General features: G+C 46.8%; 1 protein-coding gene across 5 annotated transcripts in view; it reads right to left on the reverse strand.

Moving 5' to 3' along the window:
• The window catches only part of lrrc28 (leucine rich repeat containing 28), a 30,138-nt gene extending 15,255 nt beyond the window's left edge, over positions 1-14,883 (reverse strand). The window contains exons 1-7 of one of the 5 annotated variants that reach the window (XM_065012523.1): positions 14,776-14,883; positions 13,955-14,120; positions 13,363-13,456; positions 12,305-12,345; positions 11,973-12,010; positions 8,806-8,943; positions 3,034-3,240 (exon numbers count right to left, since the gene is read on the reverse strand). In XM_065012523.1, the coding sequence (XP_064868595.1) occupies positions 3,034-3,240; positions 8,806-8,943; positions 11,973-12,010; positions 12,305-12,345; positions 13,363-13,456; positions 13,955-14,028 (592 nt within the window). In that variant the 5' untranslated portion in view covers positions 14,029-14,120; positions 14,776-14,883. The other 4 variants (XM_065012524.1, XM_065012525.1, XM_065012526.1 and 1 more) reach the window with 4 other exon arrangements.
• Between the last annotated feature and the right edge of the window lie 10,208 nt (positions 14,884-25,091).

The following is a 25,091-nucleotide window of genomic DNA, read 5'->3' on the forward strand; positions in this document are numbered from 1 at the left end:
GACAGGCACCCTCACAATATTATCAGACAGGCACCCTCACAATATTATCAGACAGGCACCCTCACAATATTATCAGACAGGCACCCCACAATATTATCAGACAGGCACCCTCACAATATTATCAGACAGGCACCCTCACAATATTATCAGACAGGCACCCCCACAATATTATCAGACAGGCACCCTCACAATATTATCAGACACCCCCACAATATTATCAGACACCCCCACAATATTATCAGACAGGCACCCTCACAATATTATCAGACACCCTCACAATATTATCAGACAGGCACCCTCACAATATTATCAGACACCCTCACAATATTATCAGACACCCCCACAATATTATCAGACAGGCACCCTCACAATATTATCAGACAGGCACCCCACAATATTATCAGACAGACACCCTCACAATATTATCAGACAGGCACCCCCACAATATTATCAGACAGGCACCCCCACAATATTATCAGACAGGCACCCTCACAATATTATCAGACAGGCACCCCCACAATATTATCAGACAGGCACCCCCACAATATTATCAGACAGGCACCCCCACAATATTATCAGACAGGCACCCCCACAATATTATCAGACAGGCACCCTCACAATATTATCAGACAGGCACCCCCACAATATTATCAGACAGGCACCCTCACAATATTATCAGACACCCCTACAATATTATCAGACAGGCACCCTCACAATATTATCAGACAGGCACCCTCACAATATTATCAGACAGGCACCCTCACAATATTATCAGACAGGCACCCTCACAATATTATCAGACAGGCACCCTCACAATATTATCAGACAGACACCCCCACAATATTATCAGACAGACACCCTCACAATATTATCAGACAGACACCCTCACAATATTATCAGACAGGCACCCCCCACAATATTATCAGACACCCCCACAATATTATCAGACAGGCACCCTCACAATATTATCAGACAGGCACCCCCACAATATTATCAGGCAGGCACCCCCACAATATTATCAGGCACCCCCACAATATTATCAGACAGGCACCCCCACAATATTATCAGACAGGCACCCCCACAATATTATCAGACAGGCACCCCCACAATATTATCAGACAGACACCCCCACAATATTATCAGACAGACACCCCCACAATATTATCAGACAGACACCCCCACAATATTATCAGACAGGCACCCTCACATCTATCAGACAGGTACATCTATCAGACAGGTACATCCATCTATCAGACAGGTACATCCATCTATCAGACAGGTACATCCATCTATCAGACAGGTACATCCATCTATCAGACAGGTACATCCATCTATCAGACAGGTACATCTATCAGACAGGTACATCTATCAGACAGGTACATTTATCAGACAGGTACATTATCAGACAGGTACATCTATCAGACAGGTACATCTATCAGACAGGCACATCTATCAGACAGGCACATCTATCAGACAGGCACATCTATCAGACAGGCACATCTATCAGACAGGCCTCTGTAATCCCTGACTGGTCTAACTACTACAGTGGCACATGGTAGGGCCATGGGAGAGCCACGCGCCCCTACACCTGAGCTAGGACTAGCCCAGTAAAACACACAGCCTCCCAGGCTGGCTGGCTGCCCATACCTCCCTGGCTGGCTGCCCATACCTCCCTGGCTGGCTGGCTGCCCATACCTCCCTGGCTGGCTGGCTGCCCATACCTCCCTGGCTGGCTGGCTGGCTGCCCATACCTCCCTGGCTGGCTGGCTGGCTGCCCATACCTCCCTGGCTGGCTGGCTGCCCATCTGGAGATAGGGCTGTGAGCAGGTGGGTCTGGACAGGGGTGATGTTGTGGATGTTTGTCTGGAGATAGGGCTGTGGGCAGGTGGGTCTGGACAGGGGTGATGTTGTGGATGTTTGTCTGGAGATAGGGCTGTGAGCAGGTGGGTCTGGACAGGGGTGATGTTGTGGATGTTTGTCTGGAGATAGGGCTGTGAGCAGGTGGGTCTGGACAGGGTCCAATAGGAATGTGATAATCATATAGGGTCCAATAGGATTCTGATGAGGTGATACAACATCCAATAGGAATGTGAGAATCATATAGGGTCCAATAGGATTCTGATGAGGTGATACAACATCCAATAGGAATGTGAGAATCATATAGGGTCCAATAGGATTCTGATAGAGGTGATACAACATCCAATAGGAATGTGAGAATCATATAGGGTCCAATAGGATTCTGATAGAGGTGATACAGGTAGAGAGGTGAGTTGGTTAAGAGCCATACTGATCTGGTTGAGGCTGTGGTGAACTCTGACCCCCATACTAACCTAGGGGTAGAGAGGTAAGTTGGTTAGCAGCCATACTGAGCTGGTTGAGGCTGTGGTGAACTCTGACCCCCATACTAACCTAGGGGTAGAGAGGTGAGTTGGTTAGCAGCCATACTGAGCTGGTTGAGGCTGTGTTGAACTCTGACCCCATTCTAACTTAGGGGTAGAGAGGTGAGTTGGTTAGCAGCCATACTGAGTTGGTTGAGGCTGTGGTGACCTCTGACCCCATACTAACCTAGGGGTAGAGAGGTGAGTTGGTTAGCAGCCATACTGAGCTGGTTGAGGCTGTGTTGAACTCTGACCCCATACTGACCTAGGGGTAGAGAGGTGAGTTGGTTAACAGCCATACTAAGCTGGTTGAGGCTGTGGTGAACTCTGACCCCATACTAACCTAGGGGTAGAGAGGTGAGTTGGTTAGCAGCCATACTGAGCTGGTTGAGGCTGTGGTGAACTCTGACCCCATACTAACCTAGGGGTAGAGAGGTGAGTTGGTTAGCAGCCATACTGAGTTGGTTGAGGCTGTGGTGACCTCTGACCCCATACTAACCTAGGGGTAGAGAGGTGAGTTGGTTAGCAGCCATACTGAGCTGGTTGAGGCTGTGTTGAACTCTGACCCCATTCTAACTTAGGGGTAGAGAGGTGAGTTGGTTAGCAGCCATACTGAGTTGGTTGAGGCTGTGGTGACCTCTGACCCCATACTAACCTAGGGGTAGAGAGGTGAGTTGGTTAGCAGCCATACTGAGCTCGTTGAGGCTGTGGAGTTGGCAGAGCTGTCTGGGGAAGCTGGTCAGGTTGTTCCGGTCAGCAGTGAGACACTGGAGAGACAGACACTGGTGCAGCCGCTCTGGGAGACGCACCAACACATTCCTACTGACATCCAGGGTCTCTAGGTCACACAGGGCTCCAATCTCTGTGTGAGAGAGAAATGAAAGAGGTCAAACAGGGCTCCAATCTCTGTGTGTATATATACCCCCTGTATATAGCCTCCACAATGACTCTGTAACCCCTGTATATAGCCTCCACATTGACTCGGTACCGGTACCCCCTGTATATAGCCTCCACATTGACTCTGTACCGGTACCCCCTGTATATAGCCTCCACATTGACTCTGTACCGGTACCCCCTGTATATAGCCTCCACATTGACTCTGTACCGGTACCCCCTGTATATAGCCTCCACATTGACTCGGTACCGGTACCCTCTGTATATAGCCTCCACAATGACTCGGTACCGGTACCCCTGTATATAGCCTCCACAATGACTCTGTACCGGTACCCCCTGTATATAGCCTCCACATTGACTCGGTACCGGTACCCCCTGTATATAGCCTCCACCATGACTCTGTACCGGTACCCCCTGTATATAGCCTCCACATTGACTCTGTACCGGTACTCCCTGTATATAGCCTCCACATTGACTCTGTACCGGTACCCCCTGTATATAGCCTCCACATGGACTCTGTACCGGTACCCCCTGTATATAGCCTCCACATTGACTCTGTACCGGTACCCCCTGTGTATAGCCTCCACATTGACTCTGTACCGGTACCCCCTGTGTATAGCCTCCACATTGACTCTGTACCGGTACCCCCTGTATATAGCCTCCACATTGACTCTGTACCGGTACCCCCTGTCTATAGCCTCCACATTGACTCTGTACCGGTACCCCCTGTATATAGCCTCCACATTGACTCTGTACCGGTACCCCTGTCTATAGCCTCCACATTGACTCTGTACCGGTACCCCCTGTCTATAGCCTCCACATTGACTCTGTACCGGTACCCCCTGTCTATAGCCTCCACATTGACTCTGTACCGGTACCCCCTGTATATAGCCTCCACATTGACTCTGTACCGGTACCCCCTGTGTGTAGCCTCCACATTGACTCTGTACCGGTACCCCCTGTATATAGCCTCCACATTGACTCTGTACCGGTACCCCCTGTATATAGCCTCCACATTGACTCTGTACCGGTACCCCCTGTATATAGCCTCCACATTGACTCTGTACCGGTACCCCTGTATATAGCCTCCACATTGACTCTGTACCGGTACCCCCTGTATATAGCCTCCACATTGACTCTGTACCGGTACCCCCTGTATATAGCCTCCACATTGACTCTGTACCGGTACCCCCTGTATATAGCCTCCACATTGACTCTGTACCGGTACCCCCTGTATATAGCCTCCACATTGACTCTGTACCGGTACCCCCTGTGTGTAGCCTCCACATTGACTCTGTACCGGTACCCCCTGTATATAGCCTCCACATTGACTCTGTACCGGTACCCCTGTATATAGCCTCCACATTGACTCTGTACCGGTACCCCCTGTATATAGCCTCCACATTGACTCTGTACCGGTACCCCCTGTATATAACCTCCACATTGACTCTGTACCGGTACCCCCTGTATATAACCTCCACATTGACTCTGTACCGGTACCCCCTGTATATAACCTCCACATTGACTCTGTACCGGTACCCCCTGTATATAGCCTCCACATTGACTCTGTACCGGTACCCCCTGTGTGTAGCCTCCACATTGACTCTGTACCGGTACCCCCTGTATATAGCCTCCACATTGACTCTGTACCGGTACCCCCTGTGTGTAGCCTCCACATTGACTCTGTACCGGTACCCCCTGTATATAGCCTCCACATTGACTCTGTACCGGTACCCCCTGTATATAGCCTCCACATTGACTCTGTACCGGTACCCCTGTATATAGCCTCCACATTGACTCTGTACCGGTACCCCCTGTATATAGCCTCCACATTGACTCTGTACCGGTACCCCCTGTATATAGCCTCCACATTGACTCTGTACCGGTACCCCCTGTATATAGCCTCCACATTGACTCTGTACAGGTACCCCCTGTATATAGCCTCCACATTGACTCTGTACCGGTACCCCCTGTATATAGCCTCCACATTGACTCTGTACCGGTACCCCCTGTATATAGCCTCCACATTGACTCTGTACCGGTACCCCCTGTATATAGCCTCCACATTGACTCTGTACCGGTACCCCCTGTATATAGCCTCCACATTGACTCTGTACCGGTACCCCCTGTGTATAGCCTCCACATTGACTCTGTACCGGTACCCCCTGTATATAGCCTCCACATTGACTCTGTACCGGTACCCCCTGTATATAGCCTCCACATTGACTCTGTACCGGTACCCCCTGTATATAGCCTCCACATTGACTCTGTACCGGTACCCCCTGTGTATAGCCTCCACATTGACTCTGTACCGGTACCCCCTGTATATAGCCTCCACATTGACTCTGTACTGGTACCCCCTGTATATAGCCTCCACCATGACTCTGTACCGGTACCCCCTGTATATAGCCTCCACATTGACTCTGTACCGGTACCCCCTGTATATAGCCTCCACATTGACTCTGTACCGGTACCCCCTGTATATAGTCTCCACATTGACTCTGTACCGGTACCCCCTGTATATAGCCTCCACATTGATTCTGTACCGGTACCCCCTGTATATAGCCTCCACATTGACTCTGTACCGGTACCCCCTGTATATAGCCTCCACATTGACTCTGTACCGGTACCCCCTGTGTGTAGCCTCCACATTGACTCTGTACTGGTACCCCCTGTATATAGCCTCCACCATGACTCTGTACCGGTACCCCCTGTATATAGCCTCCACATTGACTCTGTACCGGTACCCCCTGTATATAGCCTCCACATTGATTCTGTACCGGTACCCCCTGTATATAGCCTCCACATTGACTCTGTACCGGTACCCCCTGTATATAGCCTCCACATTGACTCTGTACCGGTACCCCCTGTATATAGTCTCCACATTGACTCTGTACTGGTACCCCCTGTATATAGCCTCCACATTGATTCTGTACCGGTACCCCCTGTATATAGCCTCCACATTGACTCTGTACCGGTACCCCCTGTATATAGCCTCCACATTGACTCTGTACCGGTACCCCCTGTATATAGCCTCCACATTGACTCTGTACTGGTACCCCCTGTATATAGCCTCCACATTGACTCTGTACTGGTACCCCCTGTATATAGCCTCCACATTGACTCTGTACCGGTACCCCCTGTATATAGCCTCCACATTGACTCTGTACTGGTACCCCCTGTATATAGCCTCCACATTGACTCTGTACTGGTACCCCCTGTATATAGCCTCCACATTGACTCTGTACCGGTACCCCCTGTATGTAGCTTGTTATTTTATTGTTACTCAAACTATTTTTTTTAAACGTTTGTTTATTTAGTAAATATTTTCTTAACTTGTATTTTTCTTAAACTGCATTGTTGGCTAGTGATACAACACCTGTCATATTCAGCGCATGTGACAAATACAACTTGATTAGTATGGCTGATCCTGTAAAATACAACTTGATTAGTATGGCTGATCCTGTAAAACACCACTTGATTAGTATGGCTGATCCTGTAAAACACAACTTGATTAGTATGGCTGATCCTGGTAAAACACCACTTGATTAGTATGGCTGATCCTGTAAAACACCACTTGATTAGTATGGCTGATCCTGTAAAACACCACTTGATTAGTATGGCTGATCCTGTAAAACACAACTTGATTAGTATGGCTGACCCTGTAAATACAACTTGATTAGTATGGCTGATCCTGTAAAACACCACTTGATTAGTATGGCTGATCCTGGTAAAACACCACTTGATTAGTATGGCTGATCCTGTAAAACACCACTTGATTAGTATGGCTGACCCTGTAAAACACCACTTGATTAGTATGGCTGACCCTGTAAAACACCACTTGATTAGTATGGCTGATCCTGTAAAACACCACTTGATTAGTATGGCTGATCCTGTAAAACACCACTTGATTAGTATGGCTGATCCTGTAAAACACCACTTGATTAGTATGGCTGATCCTGTAAAACACCACTTGATTAGTATGGCTGATCCTGGTAAAATACAACTTGATTAGTATGGCTGATCCTGTAAAACACCACTTGATTAGTATGGCTGATCCTGGTAAAATACAACTTGATTAGTATGGCTGATCCTGTAAAACACCACTTGATTAGTATGGCTGACCCTGTAAAACACCACTTGATTAGTATGGCTGATCCTGTAAAACACCACTTGATTAGTATGGCTGATCCTGTAAAACACCACTTGATTAGTATGGCTGATCCTGTAAAACACCACTTGATTAGTATGGCTGATCCTGGTAAAACACCACTTGATTAGTATGGCTGATCCTGTAAAACACCACTTGATTAGTATGGCTGATCCTGTAAAACACCACTTGATTAGTATGGCTGATCCTGTAAAACACAACTTGATTAGTATGGCTGATCCTGGTAAAACACCACTTGATTAGTATGGCTGATCCTGTAAAACACCACTTGATTAGTATGGCTGATCCTGTAAAACACCACTTGATTAGTATGGCTGATCCTGTAAAACACAACTTGATTAGTATGGCTGACCCTGTAAATACAACTTGATTAGTATGGCTGATCCTGTAAAATACAACTTGATTAGTATGGCTGATCCTGTAAAACACCACTTGATTAGTATGGCTGACCCTGTAAAATACAACTTGATTAGTATGGCTGATCCTGTAAAACACCACTTGATTAGTATGGCTGACCCTGTAAATACAACTTGATTAGTATGGCTGATCCTGTAAAATACAACTTGATTAGGCTGACCCTGTAAAATACAACTTGATTAGTATGGCTGACCCTGTAAAATACAACTTGATTAGTATGGCTGACCCTGTAAAACACCACTTGATTAGTATGGCTGACCCTGTAAAACACCACTTGATTAGTATGGCTGATCCTGTAAAATACAACTTGATTAGTATGGCTGATCCTGTAAAACACCACTTCACTGACTCTTTCAGGTGTATGTAACAAAACATTTGTATTGTCACATACTAGTAGCTAAGAGGAATAAGTCTGCCAGTCTTACCTGGAGGCAGGTATTTCAGCTGGTTGTTGGTCAGTCTTACCTGGAGGCAGGTATTTCAGCTGGTTGTTGGTCAGTCTTACCTGGAGGCAGGTATTTCAGCTGGTTGTTGGTCAGTCTTACCTGGAGGCAGGTATTTCAGCTGGTTGTTGGCCAGTCTTACCTGGAGGCAGGTATTTCAGCTGGTTGTTGGCCAGTCTTACCTGGAGGCAGGTATTTCAGCTGGTTGTTGGTCAGTCTTACCTGGAGGCAGGTATTTCAGCTGGTTGTTGGCCAGTCTTACCTGGAGGCAGGTATTTCAGCTGGTTGTTGGCCAGTCTTACCTGGAGGCAGGTATTTCAGCTGGTTGTTGGTCAGTCTTACCTGGAGGCAGGTATTTCAGTTGGTTGTTGGCCAGTCTTACCTGGAGGCAGGTATTTCAGCTGGTTGTTGGTCAGTCTTACCTGGAGGCAGGTATTTCAGCTGGTTGTGGGTCAGTCTTACCTGGAGGCAGGTATTTCAGCTGGTTGTTGGTCAGTCTTACCTGGAGGCAGGTATTTCAGCTGGTTGTTGGCCAGTCTCAGGTGTCGTAAGGACCTCAGCCTGCCGATCTCCGGACAGATGACTTGCAGAGCGTTGTCACTCAGGTCTAAAGACTGCAGCCTGGACAGGTTACCTATAGCTGAGGACAGGACAGGTTACCTATAGCTGAAGACAGGACAGGTTACCTATAACTGAGGACAGGTTACCTATAGCTGAGGACAGGTTACCTATAGCTGAGGACAGGTTACCTATAGCTGAGGACAGGACAGGTTACCTATAGCTGAGGACAGGACAGGTTACCTATAGCTGAGGACAGGACAGGTTACCTGTAGCTGAGGACAGGACAGGTTACCTGTAGCTGAGGACAGGACAGGTCACCTGTAGCTGAGGACAGGACAGGTTACCTGTAGCTGAGGACAGGACAGGTTACCTGTAGCTGAGGACAGGACAGGTTACCTGTAGCTGAGGACAGCTTACCTATAGCTGAGGACAGCTTACCTATAGCTGAGGACAGCTTACCTATAGCTGAGGACAGCTTACCTATAGCTGAGGACAGCTTACCTATAGCTGAGGACAGGTTACCTGTAGCTGAGGACAGGTTACCTGTAGCTGAGGACAGGTTACCTGTAGCTGAGGACAGGTTACCTATAGCTGAGGACAGGTTACCTATAGCTGAGGACAGGTTCCCTATAGCTTAGGACAGGACAGGTTCCCTATAGCTTAGGACAGGACAGGTTCCCTATAGCTTAGGACAGGACAGGTTCCCTATAGCTTAGGACAGGACAGGTTACCTATAGCTGAGGACAGGACAGGTTACCTATAGCTGAGGACAGGTTACCTACAGCTGAGGACAGCTTACCTATAGCTGGGGACAAGACAGGTTACCTATAGCTGAGGACAGGTTACCTATAGCTGAGGACAGGTTACCTATAGCTGAGGACAGGACAGGTTACCTATAGCTGAGGACAGGACAGGTTACCTATGGCTGAGGACAGGACAGGTTACCTATAGCTGAGGACAGGTTACCCTATAGCTGAGGACAAGACAGGTTACCTATAGCTGAGGACAGGTTACCTATAGCTGAGGACAGGTTACCTATAGCTGAGGACAGGTTACCTATAGCTGAGGACAGCTTACCTATAGCTGAGGACAGCTTACCTATAGCTGAGGACAGCTTACCTATAGCTGAGGACAGCTTACCTATAGCTGAGGAAAGGTTACCTATAGCTGAGGACAGCTTACCTATAGCTGAGGACAGCTTACCTATAGCTGAGGACAGCTTACCTACAGCTGAGGACAGCTTACCTACAGCTGAGGACAGCTTACCTACAGCTGAGGACAGCTTACCTACAGCTGAGGACAGCTTACCTACAGCTGAGGACAGCTTACCTATAGCTGAGGACAGCTTACCTATAGCTGAGGACAGCTTACCTATAGCTGAGGACAGCTTACCTATAGCTGAGGACAGCTTACCTATAGCTGAGGACAGGTTACCTATAGCTGAGGACAGGTTACCTATAGCTGAGGACAGCTTACCTACAGCTGAGGACAGCTTACCTATAGCTGAGGACAGGTTACCTATAGCTGAGGACAGCTTACCTACAGCTGAGGACAGCTTACCTATAGCTGAGGACAGGTTACCTATAGCTGAGGACAGGTTACCTATAGCTGAGGACAGCTTACCTATAGCTGAGGACAGCTTACCTATAGCTGAGGACAGCTTACCTATAGCTGAGGACAGCTTACCTATAGCTGAGGACAGGTTACCTATAGCTGAGGACAGGTTACCTATAGCTGAGGACAGGTTACCTATAGCTGAGGACAGCTTACCTACAGCTGAGGACAGCTTACCTACAGCTGAGGACAGCTTACCTATAGCTGAGGACAGGCATCTTAAAAGGTGATGTTTACACTACCATACTATATAAGATAGAACCTCCTCAATGGTAACCGGTTATCAGTAACTCAGAAAACATTATACAGTCAGATATTTGGCTTCAATACAACTGTTTGTTTACTGTGTAAACCTTCAAATGACAACACTGGTTGGAATACCTGTATGTGTATTTATTATGGATCCCCATGAGTTCCTGTTGCCAAGGCAGCAGCTACTCTCCCTGGGGTTTATTATGGATCCCCATGAGTTCCTGTTGTCAAGACAGCAGCTACTCTTCCTGAGGTTTATTATGGATCCCCATTAGTTCATGCCAAGGCAGCAGCTACTCTTCCTGGGGTTTATTATGGATCCCCATTAGTTCCTGCCAAGGCAGCAGCTACTCTTCCTGGGGTTTATTATGGATCCCCATTAGTTCATGCCAAGGCAGCAGCTACTCTTCCTGGGGTTTATTATGAATCCCCATTAGTTCCTGCCAAGGCAGCAGCTACTCTTCCTGGGGTTTATTATGGATCCCCATTAGTTCCTGCCAAGGCAGCAGCTATTCTTCCTGGGGTTTATTATGGATCCCCATTAGTTCCTGTTGCCAAGGCAGCAGCTACTCTTCCTGGGGTTTATTATGGATCCCCATTAGTTCCTGTTGCCAAGGCAGCAGCTACTCTTCCTGGGGTTTATTATGGATCCCCATTAGTTCCTGTTGCCAAGGCAGCAGCTACTCTTGCTGGGGTTTATTATGGATCCCCATTAGTTCCTGTTGCCAAGGCAGCAGCTACTCTTCCTGGGGTTTATTATGGATCCCCATTAGTTCCTGTTGCCAAGGCAGCAGCTACTCTTCCTGGGGGTTATTATGGATCCCCTTTAGTTCCTGCCAAGGCAGCAACTACTCTTGCTGGGGTTTATTATGGATCCCCATTAGTTCCTGTTGCCAAGGCAGCAGCTACTCTTCCTGGGGTTTATTATGGATCCCCATTAGTTCCTGTTGCCAAGGCAGCAGCTACTCTTCCTGGGGGTTATTATGGATCCCCTTTAGTTCCTGCCAAGGCAGCAGCTACTCTTCCTGGGGTTTATTATGGATCCCCATTAGTTCCTGTTGCCAAGGCAGCAGCTACTCTTCCTGGGGTTTGTTGTGGTTCCCCATTAGTTAAGTTACTTGATGTAGAATAGAGTTCCATATAGTCATGGCTCTATGTAGGACTGACAAGGTGTTGAATGTAAGTAACTCAGTGTAATAGTACCAGCCTCTACTAAATGACTGAAGATCATTGAGAAATCACCTTCAGGAACACAGGTTATATTGTTGGAATGCAGATACCTTGAAGAGACAAAGAGCAATGACACTTTAAAAGATTGACAAGTGTCAACAAGTAAAAAGTACCAAACATGTGAAAGACCACAACGGTTGATTACTTTCCCAGAATATAATGCATCTGTAACTGTAGTGCCATCTAGTGGACGCATGCAAACTGCTGGTCCAACAGTTCCTATGCATTCCTGCCCGATGTCTTTCCTACAGTAAGAAAATATGCTTTTATACACTTGGAGCTCTATTAAGTTGGGTAGCTTCTATACTTACAGCTCTATTAAGTTGGGTAGCTTCTATACTTACAGCTCTATTAAGTTGGGGAGCTTCTGTGCTATATTATCCGGCTGCAGAAAGGAGAGAAAGCATCTTTTTAGAACACAGACCACAATGCAAATGATAGAAAACTGACATCACTAAGAGCCAGGCTACAGAATGAGAGTTACCACACATAAATACTGGATCTAAACGATGCCGGACAGACACCTAAGCACTGGTCCAAGGTGTTACGTAACAGCCTGGACCAGAGACCCCACCAGCGTGGTGAGAGAGTTCTGGACCAGAGACCCCACCAGTCCGTACCAGCGTGGTGAGAGAGTTCTGGACCAGAGACCCCACCAGTCCGTACCAGCGTGGTGAGAGAGTTCTGGACCAGAGACCCCACCAGTCCGTACCAGCGTGGTGAGAGAGTTCTGGACCAGAGACCCCACCAGTCCGTACCAGCGTGGTGAGAGAGTTCTGGACCAGAGACCCCACCAGTCCGTACCAGCGTGGTGAGAGAGTTCTGGACCAGAGACCCCACCAGTCCGTACCAGCGTGGTGAGAGAGTTCTGGACCAGAGACCCCACCAGTCCGTACCAGCGTGGTGAGAGAGTTCTGGACCAGAGACCCCACCAGTCCGTACCAGCGTGGTGAGAGAGTTCTGGACCAGAGACCCCACCAGACCGTACCAGCGTGGTGAGAGAGTTCTGGACCAGAGACCCCACCAGTCCGTACCAGCGTGGTGAGAGAGTTCTGGACCAGAGACCCCACCAGTCCGTACCAGCGTGGTGAGAGAGTTCTGGACCAGAGACCCCACCAGTCCGTACCAGCGTGGTGAGAGAGTTCTGGACCAGAGACCCCACCAGTCCGTACCAGCGTGGTGAGAGAGTTCTGGACCAGAGACCCCACCAGTCCGTACCAGCGTGGTGAGAGAGTTCTGGACCAGAGACCCCACCAGTCCGTACCAGCGTGGTGAGAGAGTTCTGGACCAGAGACCCCACCAGTCCGTACCAGCGTGGTGAGAGAGTTCTGGACCAGAGACCCCACCAGTCCGTACCAGCGTGGTGAGAGAGTTCTGGACCAGAGACCCCACCAGTCCGTACCAGCGTGGTGAGAGAGTTCCTCTTCATATAAAGCCTCTGTAGAAACTGTAGTCCTTCATCTTTCAGCAGCTCGGCCGGAAAGTTGTTCAGGTTCCTGTAGTTGAGGAACAGGTTGAATGAAGGCTAGGACATATAACTTACATTTAACACATAGTAACATGCCTTAATAAAACACACCTGTAGTTGAGGAACAGGTTGAATGAAGGCTAGGACATATAACTTACATTTAACACATAGTAACATGCCTTAATAAAACACACCTGTAGTTGAGGAACAGGTTGAATGAAGGCTAGGACATATAACTTACATTTAACACATAGTAACATGCCTTAATAAAACACACCTGTAGTTGAGGAATAGGTTGAATGAAGGCTAGGACATATAACTTACATTTAACACATAGTAACATGCCTTAATAAAACACACCTGTAGTTGAGGAACAGGTTGAATGAAGGCTAGGACATATAACTTACATTTAACACATAGTAACATGCCTTAATAAAACACACCTGTAGTTGAGGAACAGGTTGAATAAAGGCTAGGACATATAACTTACATTTAACACATAGTAACGTGCCTTAATAAAACACACCTGTAGTTGAGGAACAGGTTCTTGTGACGCTCCTGCTTGGCCATGCAGATCGCCTCCTGCAGCTCAGACGCCATGGCAACAAGGAAGTACCGTCACTTCCTGATCTTCTTTCTGAACCACGGCTGTCACTTCCTGTACCTTCCCTGGTCTTCTATCTGAACCACCGCTACACCTTAAAGAGGAAAATAAACAGGAAAACAACACAGAGATGTTCCCATAATCAAATTGGGACCACGATGCATTGGCAAAGTATAACGACTACGTGTGCAATAGTTAGATACAATAAAACACTATGTTTTATTCATAAATCAGACATACAGCTTGGTTGAATGTCCAAAACATACCTTAGGAAAGATGCTAGCTAGCTAGTAACGTTAGCTAGTTCTACCAGCAGTATCTTCGGTCCTACTGTACTGTAACTTGCGAGCTAACGTTAGCATAACAGTAACGTTGTTATATGCCATGCAGAGCAAGCTAACGTTAGCATAACAGTAACGTTGATATATGCCATGCAGAGCAAGCTAACGTTAGCATAACAGTAACGTTGTTATATGCCACGCAGAGCAAGCTAACGTTAGCATAACAGTAACGTTGTTATATGCCATTCAGAGCAAGCTAACGTTAGCTGCGAGCACTTGGGTCTTCCTTGGCAATGTGTGCAAAACAAACAGTTAACTTATGTAACTAGCTAGCCAGCCATGTATGGACAATTAAAACCAACATCATCAAACGTTTCAAAACAGTAGCTGGCTTCTTTGAAAGCACATCTCCAAGTGAACTGCTTATTCATGTCAAACTGTTAGCTTAGCTACTTCCTTTACCTTCTTGCAGAAGCAATGTTTGTAAAGCCTCATCACGTCCCTGTGGGCACGTCTTGATATTTTATCAACAGACTTAAAAGTCAACGGCGACGTCATTGACTGGAGCCCGGATGTGAGTTGTTTGCCGGTTGTTGTAGTTTTTGAGGCATCGTAACGATTCTAGCTTTAGCGACACGGGGGCGCTCTTCCCCCAGAACCAAATGCACCATACATCCGTATCTTTGAGACAATGTCTGGATCGTCTCAGAACATGTATACAGTGGCATACTGAATTAAGCATATCAGGTACAGCAAGAGTTCCCAAACTTTTTCACTCAGGCCCCCCTTCCAGCATCGGGGAACATCCTTTTGCTTATAATATACACTACCGGTCAAACGTTTTAAAACACCTCTTCATTCAAGGGTTTTTCTTATTTGTACTTAAAAAAAAAAAACTATTTTGTTTTACTATTTTCTAAATTGTAGAATAATAGTGAATACATCAAAACTATGAAATAACACATGGAATCATGTAGTAAAAAAAAGTTTGACACAAATCAAAAAGTATTTTATATTTAAGTTTCTTCAAATAGCAAACCTTTGCCTGGATGACAGCTTTGCCCACTCTTGGCATTCTCTCAACCAGCTTCATAAGTTAGTCACCTGGAATGAATTTAAATTAACAGCTGTGCCTTTCAGTTATTTTTGTAATTGTTTTCCTTAATGTGTTTGAGCCAATCAGTTGTGTGTTTGAGCCAATCAGTTGTGTTGTGACAAGGTAGGGTTGGTATACAGAAGATAGCCCTATTTGGTAAAAGACCAAGTCCATATTATGACAAGAACAGCTCAAATAAGCAAAGAGAAACGACAGTCCATCATTAATTTAAGGCATGAAGGTCAGTCAATATGGAATTTCAAGAACTTTGAAAGTTTCTTCAAGTGCAGTTGCAAAAACCATCATTCAATATGATGAAACGGGCTCTCATGAGGACCGCCACAGGAATGGAAGACCCAGAGTTACCTCTGCTGCAGAGGATACGTTCATTAGTTACCAGCCTCAGAAATTGCAGCCAAATAAATGCTTCACTGATTCAAGTAAGAGACACATCAACATCAACTGTGTGAATAAGGCCTTCATGGTTGAATTGCTGCAAAGAAACCACTACTAAAGAACACCAATAAGAAGAAGTGTCACTTGGGCCAAGAAACACGAGCAATGGACATTAGACCGGTTGAAATGTGTCCTTTGGTCTGGAGTCCAAATTGGAGATTTTTGGTTCCAACCGTCGTGTTTTTGTGAGATGCGGTGTGGGTGAACGGATGATCTCCACATGTGTGGTTCCCACCGTGAAGCATGGAGGAGGAGGTGTGATGGTGTGTGGTTCCCACCGTAAAGCATGGAGGAGGTGGTGTGATGGTGTGTGGTTCCCACTGTGAAGCATGGAGGAGGTGGTGTGATGGTGTGTGGTTCCCACCGTAAAGCATGGAGGTGGTGGTGTGATGGTGTGTAGTTCCCACCGTAAAGCATGGAGGAGGTGTGATGGTGTGTAGTTCCCACTGTGAAGCATGGAGGAGGAGGTGTGATGGTGTGTGGTTCCCACCGTAAAGCATGGAGGAGGTGTGATGGTGTGGGGGTGCTTTGCTGGTGACACTGTCTGTGATTTATTTAGAATTCAAGGCACATAACCAACATGGCTACAACAGCATTCTGCAGTGATACGCCCAAACAGATGGCATGGTGTAGTGGGACTATCATTTGTTTTTCAACAGGATAATGACCCAACACCTCCAGGTTGTGTAAGGGCTATTTTACCAAAAAGGAGAGTGATGGAGTGCTGCATCAGATGACCTGGCCTCCACAATCACCCGACCTCAAACACATTGAGATGGTTTGGGATGAGTCGGACCGCAGAGTGAAGGAAAAGCAGCCAACAAGTGCTCAGCATATGTGGGAACTCCTTCAAGACTGTTGGAAAAGCATTCCAGGTGAAGCTGGTTGAGAGAATGCCAAGAGTGTGCAAAGCTATCATCAAGGCAAAGGGTTGCTAACCTGAACCAGGCTGCAGGCACTGGTTACCGTTTTAAGCTTTTTCTTGAGTGGGCAGCTTGATGAAAGCCATGTGCCTTTTACTGAGGAGTGGCTTCCATCTAGCCACTCTACCATAAAGACCTGATTGGTGAAGTGCTGCAGAGATGGTAGAATCTTCCATAAGGACAACCATCTCCACAGAAGAACTCTAGAGCTCTGTCAGAGTGACCATTTGGTTCTTGGTCTCCTCCATGACCAAGGCCCTTCTCCCAATTCTGAATTTGGCTGGGCGGCCAGCTCTAGGAAGAGTCTTGGTTTCAACTTCGTCCATTTAAGAATGATGGAGGCGGGCAATTGGGAGGTCCATGGGGCGACGCGCAATTGGCCCAGCGTCGTCCGGGTTAGGGAGGGTTTGGCCGGAAGGGATATCCTTGTCTCATCGCGCTCTAGCGGCTCCTGTGGCGGGCCGGGCGCAGTGCAAGCTGACCAGGTCACCAGGTGTTTCCTCCGACACATTGGTGCGGCTGGCTTCCAGGTGTACGGTGTTTCCTCTGACACATTGGTGCGGCTGGCTTCCAGGTGTATGGTGTTTCCTCTGACACATTGGTGCGGCTGGCTTCCAGGTGTACGGTGTTTCCTCTGACACATTGGTGCGGCTGGCTTCCAGGTGTATGGTGTTTCCTCCGACACATTGGTGCGGCTGGCTTCCAGGTGTATGGTGTTTCCTCCGACACATTGGTGCGGCTGGCTTCCAGGTGTATGGTGTTTCCTCCGACACATTGGTGCGGCTGGCTTCCAGGTGTTACGGTGTTTCCTCCGACACATTGGTGCGGCTGGCTTCCAGGTGTATGGTGTTTCCTCTGACACATTGGTGCGGCTGGCTTCCAGGTGTATGGTGTTTCCTCCGACACATTGGTGCGGCTGGCTTCCAGGTGTTACGGTGTTTCCTCCGACACATTGGTGCGGCTGGCTTCCAGGTGTACGGTGTTTCCTCTGACACATTGGTGCGGCTGGCTTCCAGGTGTACGGTGTTTCCTCTGACACATTGGTGCGGCTGGCTTCCAGGTGTACGGTGTTTCCTCTGACACATTGGTGCGGCTGGCTTCCGGGTGTACGGTGTTTCCTCCGACACATTGGTGCGGCTGGCTTCCGGGTGTACGGTGTTTCCTCTGACACATTGGTGCGGCTGGCTTCCGGGTGTACGGTGTTTCCTCTGACACATTGGTGCGGCTGGCTTCCAGGTGTACGGTGTTTCCTCTGACACATTGGTGCGGCTGGCTTCCAGGTGTACGGTGTTTCCTCCGACACATTGGTGCGGCTGGCTTCCGGGTGTACGGTGTTTCCTCTGACACATTGGTGCGGCTGGCTTCCGGGTGTACGGTGTTTCCTCTGACACATTGGTGCGGCTGGCTTCCAGGTGTACGGTGTTTCCTCCGACACATTGGTGCGGCTGGCTTGCGGGTTGGATGGGCGTTGTGTCAAGAAGCAGTGCAGCTAGGTTGGGTTGTGTTTCGGAGGACGCATGGCTCTCGACCTTCGCCTCTCCTGAGTCCGTACGGGAGTTGCAGTGATGAGACAAGACTAACTATCAATTTTTTAAAATAATGGAGGCCACTGATTTCTTGGGGACCTTCAATGCTGCATAATTGTTTTGGTACCCTTCCCCAGATCTGTGCCTCAACACAATCCTGTCTTGGAGGACAATTCCTTTGACCTCATGGCTTGGTTTTTGCTCTGAAATTCACTGTTAACTGTGGGACCTTATATAGACAGGTGTGTGCCTTTCTAAATCATGTCCAATCAATTGAATTTACCTCAGGTGATCTCCAATCAAGTTGTAGAAACATCTGAAGGATGATCAATGGACACAGGATGCACCTGAGATCAATTTAGAGTCTCATAGCAAAGGTATGAATACGTACGTAAATAAGGTATTTCTAGTTTTTAATAAATTAGCAAACATGTCTAAAAAACGTTTTTTTGCTTTGTCATTATGGAGAGTTGTGTGTAGATTGCTGAGGAAATTGTGTAATTTAACAAAATGTGGAAAAAGTCAAGGGGTCTGAATACATTCCGAATGCACTGTAGGTCCTGGATGACAGGAAGCTTTGACCCAGTGATGTACTGGGCCATACACACTACCAAACAATCGGATGCCAAGCAGTTGCCATACCAGGCGATGATGCAATCGGTCAGGATGCTCTCGATGGTGCAGCTGTAGAAGTTTGAGGATCTGGGGAACCTTGCCAAATCTTTTCAGTCTCCTGAGGGGGAAAGGTGTTGTTGTGTCCCCTTCGCGACTGCCTTAGTGTGTTTGGACCATGAGTTTGTTGGTGATGTGGACACCTCAACCTGCTACACTTCAGCGCCGTCGATGTGAATGGGGCGTGTTCGGCCCTCCTTTTCCTGTAGTCCACGATCATCTCCTTTTTCTTGCTCACGTTGAGGGACAGGTTGTTGTCCTGGCACCACACTGCCAGTTCTCTGACCTCCTCCCTATAGGCTGTTTCATCGTTGTCGATGATCAGGACTACCACTTGTGTCGTAAGCAAACTTAATGGTGTTGGAGTCGTGCTTTCCAGTCGTGGGTGAACAGGGAATACAGGAGGGGACTAAGCATGAACCCTGAGGGCCCCCCGGGTTGAGGATCAGCGTGGCAGGGGATGTTGTTGCCTACCCTTACCACCTGGGGGATGTTGTTGCCTACCCTTACCACCTGGGGGATGTTGTTGCCTACCCTTACCACCTGGGGGATGTTGTTGCCTACCCTTACCACCTGGGGGATGTTGTTGCCTACCCTTACCACCTGGGGGATGTTGTTGCCTACCCTTACCACCTGGGATATGTTGTTGCCTACCCTTACCACCTTGGGGATGTTGTTGCCTACCCTTACCACCTGGGATATGTTGTTGCCTACCCTTACCACCTGGGGATGTTGTTGCCTACCCTTACCACCTGGGGATGTTGTTGCCTACCCTTACCACCTGGGGGATGTTGTTGCCTACCCTTACCACCTGGGGGATGTTGTTGCCTACCCTTACCACCTGGGGGATGTTGTTGCCTACCCTTACCACCTGGGGGATGTTGTTGCCTACCCTTACCACCTGGGGGATGTTGTTGCCTACCCTTACCACCTGGGGATGTTGTTGCCTACCCTTACCACCTGGGGGATGTTGTTGCCTACCCTTACCACCTGGGGGATGTTGTTGCCTACCCTACCCTTACCACCTGGGGATGTTGTTGCCTACCCTTACCACCTGGGGGATGTTGTTGCCTACCCTTACCACCTGGGGGATGTTGTTGCCTACCCTTACCACCTGGGGGATGTTGTTGCCTGAACTGACGTGGCAGAGATGTTGTTACCTACCCTTACCACCTGGGGGATGTTGTTACCTACCCTTACCACCTGGGGGATGTTGTTGCCTACCCTTACCACCTGGGGGATGTTGTTACCTACCCTTACCACCTGGGGGATGTTGTTGCCTACCCTTACCACCTGGGGGATGTTGTTGCCTACCCTTACCACCTGGGGGATGTTGTTGCCTACCCTTACCACCTGGGGGATGTTGTTGCCTGTACTGACGTGGCAGAGATGTTGTTACCTACCCTTACCACCTGGGAGATGTTGTTACCTACCCTTACCACCTGGGGGATGTTGTTGCCTACCCTTACCACATGGGAGGCGGCCCGTCAGGAAGTCCTTGATCCAGTTGCAGAGGGAGGTGTTTAGTCCCAGGGTCCTTAGCTTAGTGATGAGTTGTGTGGGCACTATGGTGTTGATCACTGAATGAATAGCATTCCCACATACAGTGGCAAGAAAAAGTATGTGAACCCGGATTTCTGCATAAATTGGTAAAAATTTGATCTGACCATCTACGTCAGAACAGACACACAGTGTGCTTAAACTAATAACACGCAAATTCTTCTATTTTTCTTGTCTATATTGAATACATCATTTAAACATTCAGTGTAGGTTGGAAAAAGTATGTGAACCCTTAGGCTAATGACTTCTACAAAAGCTACTTGGAGTCAGGAGTCAGCTAACCTGGAGTCCAATCAATGAGACGAGATGTTGGCTAGAGTTACCCTGCCCTATACAAAACCCTCACAAAATTTGAGTTTGCTATTCACAAGAAGCATTGGGGCGGCAGGGTAGCCTAGTGGTTAGAGCGTTGGACTAGTAACCGGAAGGTTGCGAGTTCAAACCCCCGTTCTGCCCCTGAACAGGCAGTTAACCCACTGTTCCCAGGCCGTCATTGAAAATAAGAATGTGTTCTTAACTGACTTGCCTGGTTAAATAAAGGTAAAAAAAATAATAATAATGGGGGTAGATGTGGCAGCTCATTATTTGATCTAGTAATGGGGGTAGATGTGGCAGTAGCAGGTCATTATTTGATCTAGTAATGGGGGGTAGATGTAGCAGCTCATTATTTGATCTAGTAATGGGGGTAGATGTGGCAGTAGCAGCTCATTATTTGATCTAGTAATGGGGATAGATGTGGCAGCTCATTATTTGATCTAGTAATGGGGGTAGATGTAGCAGCTCATTATTTGATCTAGTAATGGGGGTAGATGTGGCAGCTCATTATTTGATCTAGTAATGGGGGTAGATGTAGCAGCTCATTATTTGATCTAGTAAGTAATGTGGCAGCTCATTATTTGATCTAGTAATGGGGTAGATGTAGCAGCTCATTATTTGATCTAGTAATGGGGGTAGATGTGGCAGCTCATTATTTGATCTAGTAATGGGGGTAGATGTAGCAGCTCATTATTTGATCTAGTAATGGGGGTAGATGTGGCAGTAGCAGCTCATTATTTGATCTAGTAATGGGGTAGATGGGCAGCTCATTATTTGATCTAGTAATGGGGGTAGATGTAGCAGGTCATTATTTGATCTAGTAATGGGGGTAGATGTAGCAGCTATTTTGATCTAGTAATGGGGGTAGATGTAGCAGCTCATTATTTGATCTAGTAATGGGGGTAGATGTAGCAGCTCATTATTTGATCTAGTAATGGGGGTAGATGTAGCAGCTCATTATTTGATCTAGTAATGGGGGTAGATGTGGCAGCTCATTATTTGATCTAGTAATGGGGGTAGATGTGGCAGCTCATTATTTGATCAGTAATGGGGGAGATGTGGCAGCTCATTATTTGATCTAGTAATGGGGGGTAGATGTAGCAGCTCATTATTTGATCTAGTAATGGGGGTAGATGTGGCAGCTCATTATTTGATCTAGTAATGGGGGTAGATGTAGCAGCTCATTATTTGATCTAGTAATGGGGGGTAGATGTGGCAGCTCATTATTTGATCTAGTAATGGGGGTAGATGTGGCAGTAGCAGCTCATTATTTGATCTAGTAATGGGGGTAGATGTGGCAGTAGCAGCTCATTATTTGATCTAGTAATGGGGATAGATGTGGCAGCTCATTATTTGATCTAGTAATGGGGGATAGATGTAGCAGCTCATTATTTGATCAGTAATGGGGGTAGATGTGGCAGCTCATTATTTGATCTAGTAATGGGGGATAGATGTAGCAGCTCATTATTTGATCTAGTAATGGGGGTAGATGTGGCAGCTCATTATTTGATCTAGTAATGGGGGTAGATGTAGCAGCTCATTATTTGATCTAGTAATGGGGGTAGATGTGGCAGCTCATTATTTGATCAGCAGCATTATTTGATCTAGTAATGGGGGTAGATGTGGCAGTAGCAGCTCATTATTTGATCTAGTAATGGGGGTAGATGTGGCAGCTCATTATTTGATCTAGTAATGGGGGTAGATGTAGCAGCTCATTATTTGATCTAGTAATGGGGGTAGATGTAGCAGCTCATTATTTGATCTAGTAATGGGGGTAGATGTAGCAGCTCATTATTTGATCTAGTAATGGGGGTAGATGTAGCAGCTCATTATTTGATCTAGTAATGGGGGTAGATGTAGCAGCTCATTATTTGATCTAGTAATGGGGGTAGATGTGGCAGCTCATTATTTGATCTAGTAATGGGGGTAGATGTGGCAGCTCATTATTTGATCAGTAATGGGGGTAGATGTAGCAGCTCATTATTTGATCTAGTAATGGGGGTAGATGTGGCAGCTCATTATTTGATCTAGTAATGGGGGGTAGATGTGGCAGCTCATTATTTGATCTAGTAATGGGGGTAGATGTGGCAGCTCATTATTTGATCTAGTAATGGGGGTAGATGTGGCAGCTCATTATTTGATCTAGTAATGGGGGTAGATGTGGCAGCTCATTATTTGATCTAGTAATGGGGGGTAGATGTGGCAGCTCATTATTTGATCTAGTAATGGGGGTAGATGTGGCAGCTCATTATTTGATCTAGTAATGGGGGTAGATGTGGCAGCTCATTATTTGATCTAGTAATGGGGGTAGATGTAGCAGCTCATTATTTGATCTAGTAATGGGGGGTAGATGTGGCAGCTCATTATTTGATCTAGTAATGGGGGTAGATGTAGCAGCTCATTATTTGATCTAGTAATGGGGGTAGATGTGGCAGCTCATTATTTGATCTAGTAATGGGGGTAGATGTGGCAGCTCATTATTTGATCTAGTAATGGGGGTAGATGTAGCAGCTCATTATTTGATCTAGTAATGGGGGTAGATGTAGCAGTAGCAGCTCATTATTTGATCTAGTAATGGGGGTAGATGTGGCAGCTCATTATTTGATCTAGTAATGGGGGTAGATGTGGCAGCTCATTATTTGATCTAGTAATGGGGGTAGATGTAGCAGCTCATTATTTGATCTAGTAATGGGGGTAGATGTAGCAGCTCATTATTTGATCTAGTAATGGGGGTAGATGTGGCAGTAGCAGCTCATTATTTGATCTAGTAATGGGGGTAGATGTGGCAGCTCATTATTTGATCTAGTAATGGGGGTAGATGTGGCAGCTCATTATTTGATCTAGTAATGGGGGTAGATGTGGCAGTAGCAGCTCATTATTTGATCTAGTAATGGGGGTAGATGTGGCAGTAGCAGCTCATTATTTGATCTAGTAATGGGGGTAGATGTAGCAGCTCATTATTTGATCTAGTAATGGGGGTAGATGTAGCAGCTCATTATTTGATCTAGTAATGGGGGTAGATGTAGCAGCTCATTATTTGATCTAGTAATGGGGGTAGATGTAGCAGCTCATTATTTGATCTAGTAATGGGGGTAGATGTGGCAGCTCATTATTTGATCTAGTAATGGGGGTAGATGTGGCAGCTCATTATTTGATCTAGTAATGGGGGTAGATGTAGCAGCTCATTATTTGATCTAGTAATGGGGGTAGATGTGGCAGCTCATTATTTGATCTAGTAATGGGGGTAGATGTGGCAGCTCATTATTTGATCTAGTAATGGGGGTAGATGTAGCAGCTCATTATTTGATCTAGTAATGGGGGTAGATGTAGCAGCTCATTATTTGATCTAGTAATGGGGGTAGATGTAGCAGCTCATTATTTGATCTAGTAATGGGGGTAGATGTGGCAGTAGCAGCTCATTATTTGATCTAGTAATGGGAATAGATGTAGCAGCTCATTATTTGATCTAGTAATGGGGGATAGATGTAGCAGCTCATTATTTGATCTAGTAATGGGGGTAGATGTGGCAGCTCATTATTTGATCTAGTAATGGGGGTAGATGTGGCAGTAGCAGCTCATTATTTGATCTAGTAATGGGGGTAGATGTGGCAGTAGCAGCTCATTATTTGATCTAGTAATGGGGGTAGATGTGGCAGCTCATTATTTGATCTAGTAATGGGGGTAGATGTAGCAGCTCATTATTTGATCTAGTAATGGGGGTAGATGTAGCAGCTCATTATTTGATCTAGTAATGGGGGTAGATGTAGCAGCTCATTATTTGATCTAGTAATGGGGGTAGATGTGGCAGCTCATTATTTGATCTAGTAATGGGGGTAGATGTAGCAGCTCATTATTTGATCTAGTAATGGGGGTAGATGTAGCAGCTCATTATTTGATCTAGTAATGGGGGGTAGATGTAGCAGCTCATTATTTGATCTAGTAATGGGGGTAGATGTGGCAGCTCATTATTTGATCTAGTAATGGGGGTAGATGTAGCAGCTCATTATTTGATCTAGTAATGGGGGGGCTCATTATTTGATCTAGTAATGGGGGTAGATGTGGCAGCTCATTATTTGATCTAGTAATGGGGGTAGATGTAGCAGCTCATTATTTGATCTAGTAATGGGGGTAGATGTGGCAGCTCATTATTTGATCTAGTAATGGGGGTAGATGTAGCAGCTCATTATTTGATCTAGTAATGGGGGTAGATGTGGCAGCTCATTATTTGAT

The sequence above is a fragment of the Oncorhynchus nerka genome, linkage group LG27, assembly GCF_034236695.1.
Source record: "Oncorhynchus nerka isolate Pitt River linkage group LG27, Oner_Uvic_2.0, whole genome shotgun sequence".
NCBI classification, from domain to species: domain Eukaryota; kingdom Metazoa; phylum Chordata; class Actinopteri; order Salmoniformes; family Salmonidae; genus Oncorhynchus; species Oncorhynchus nerka.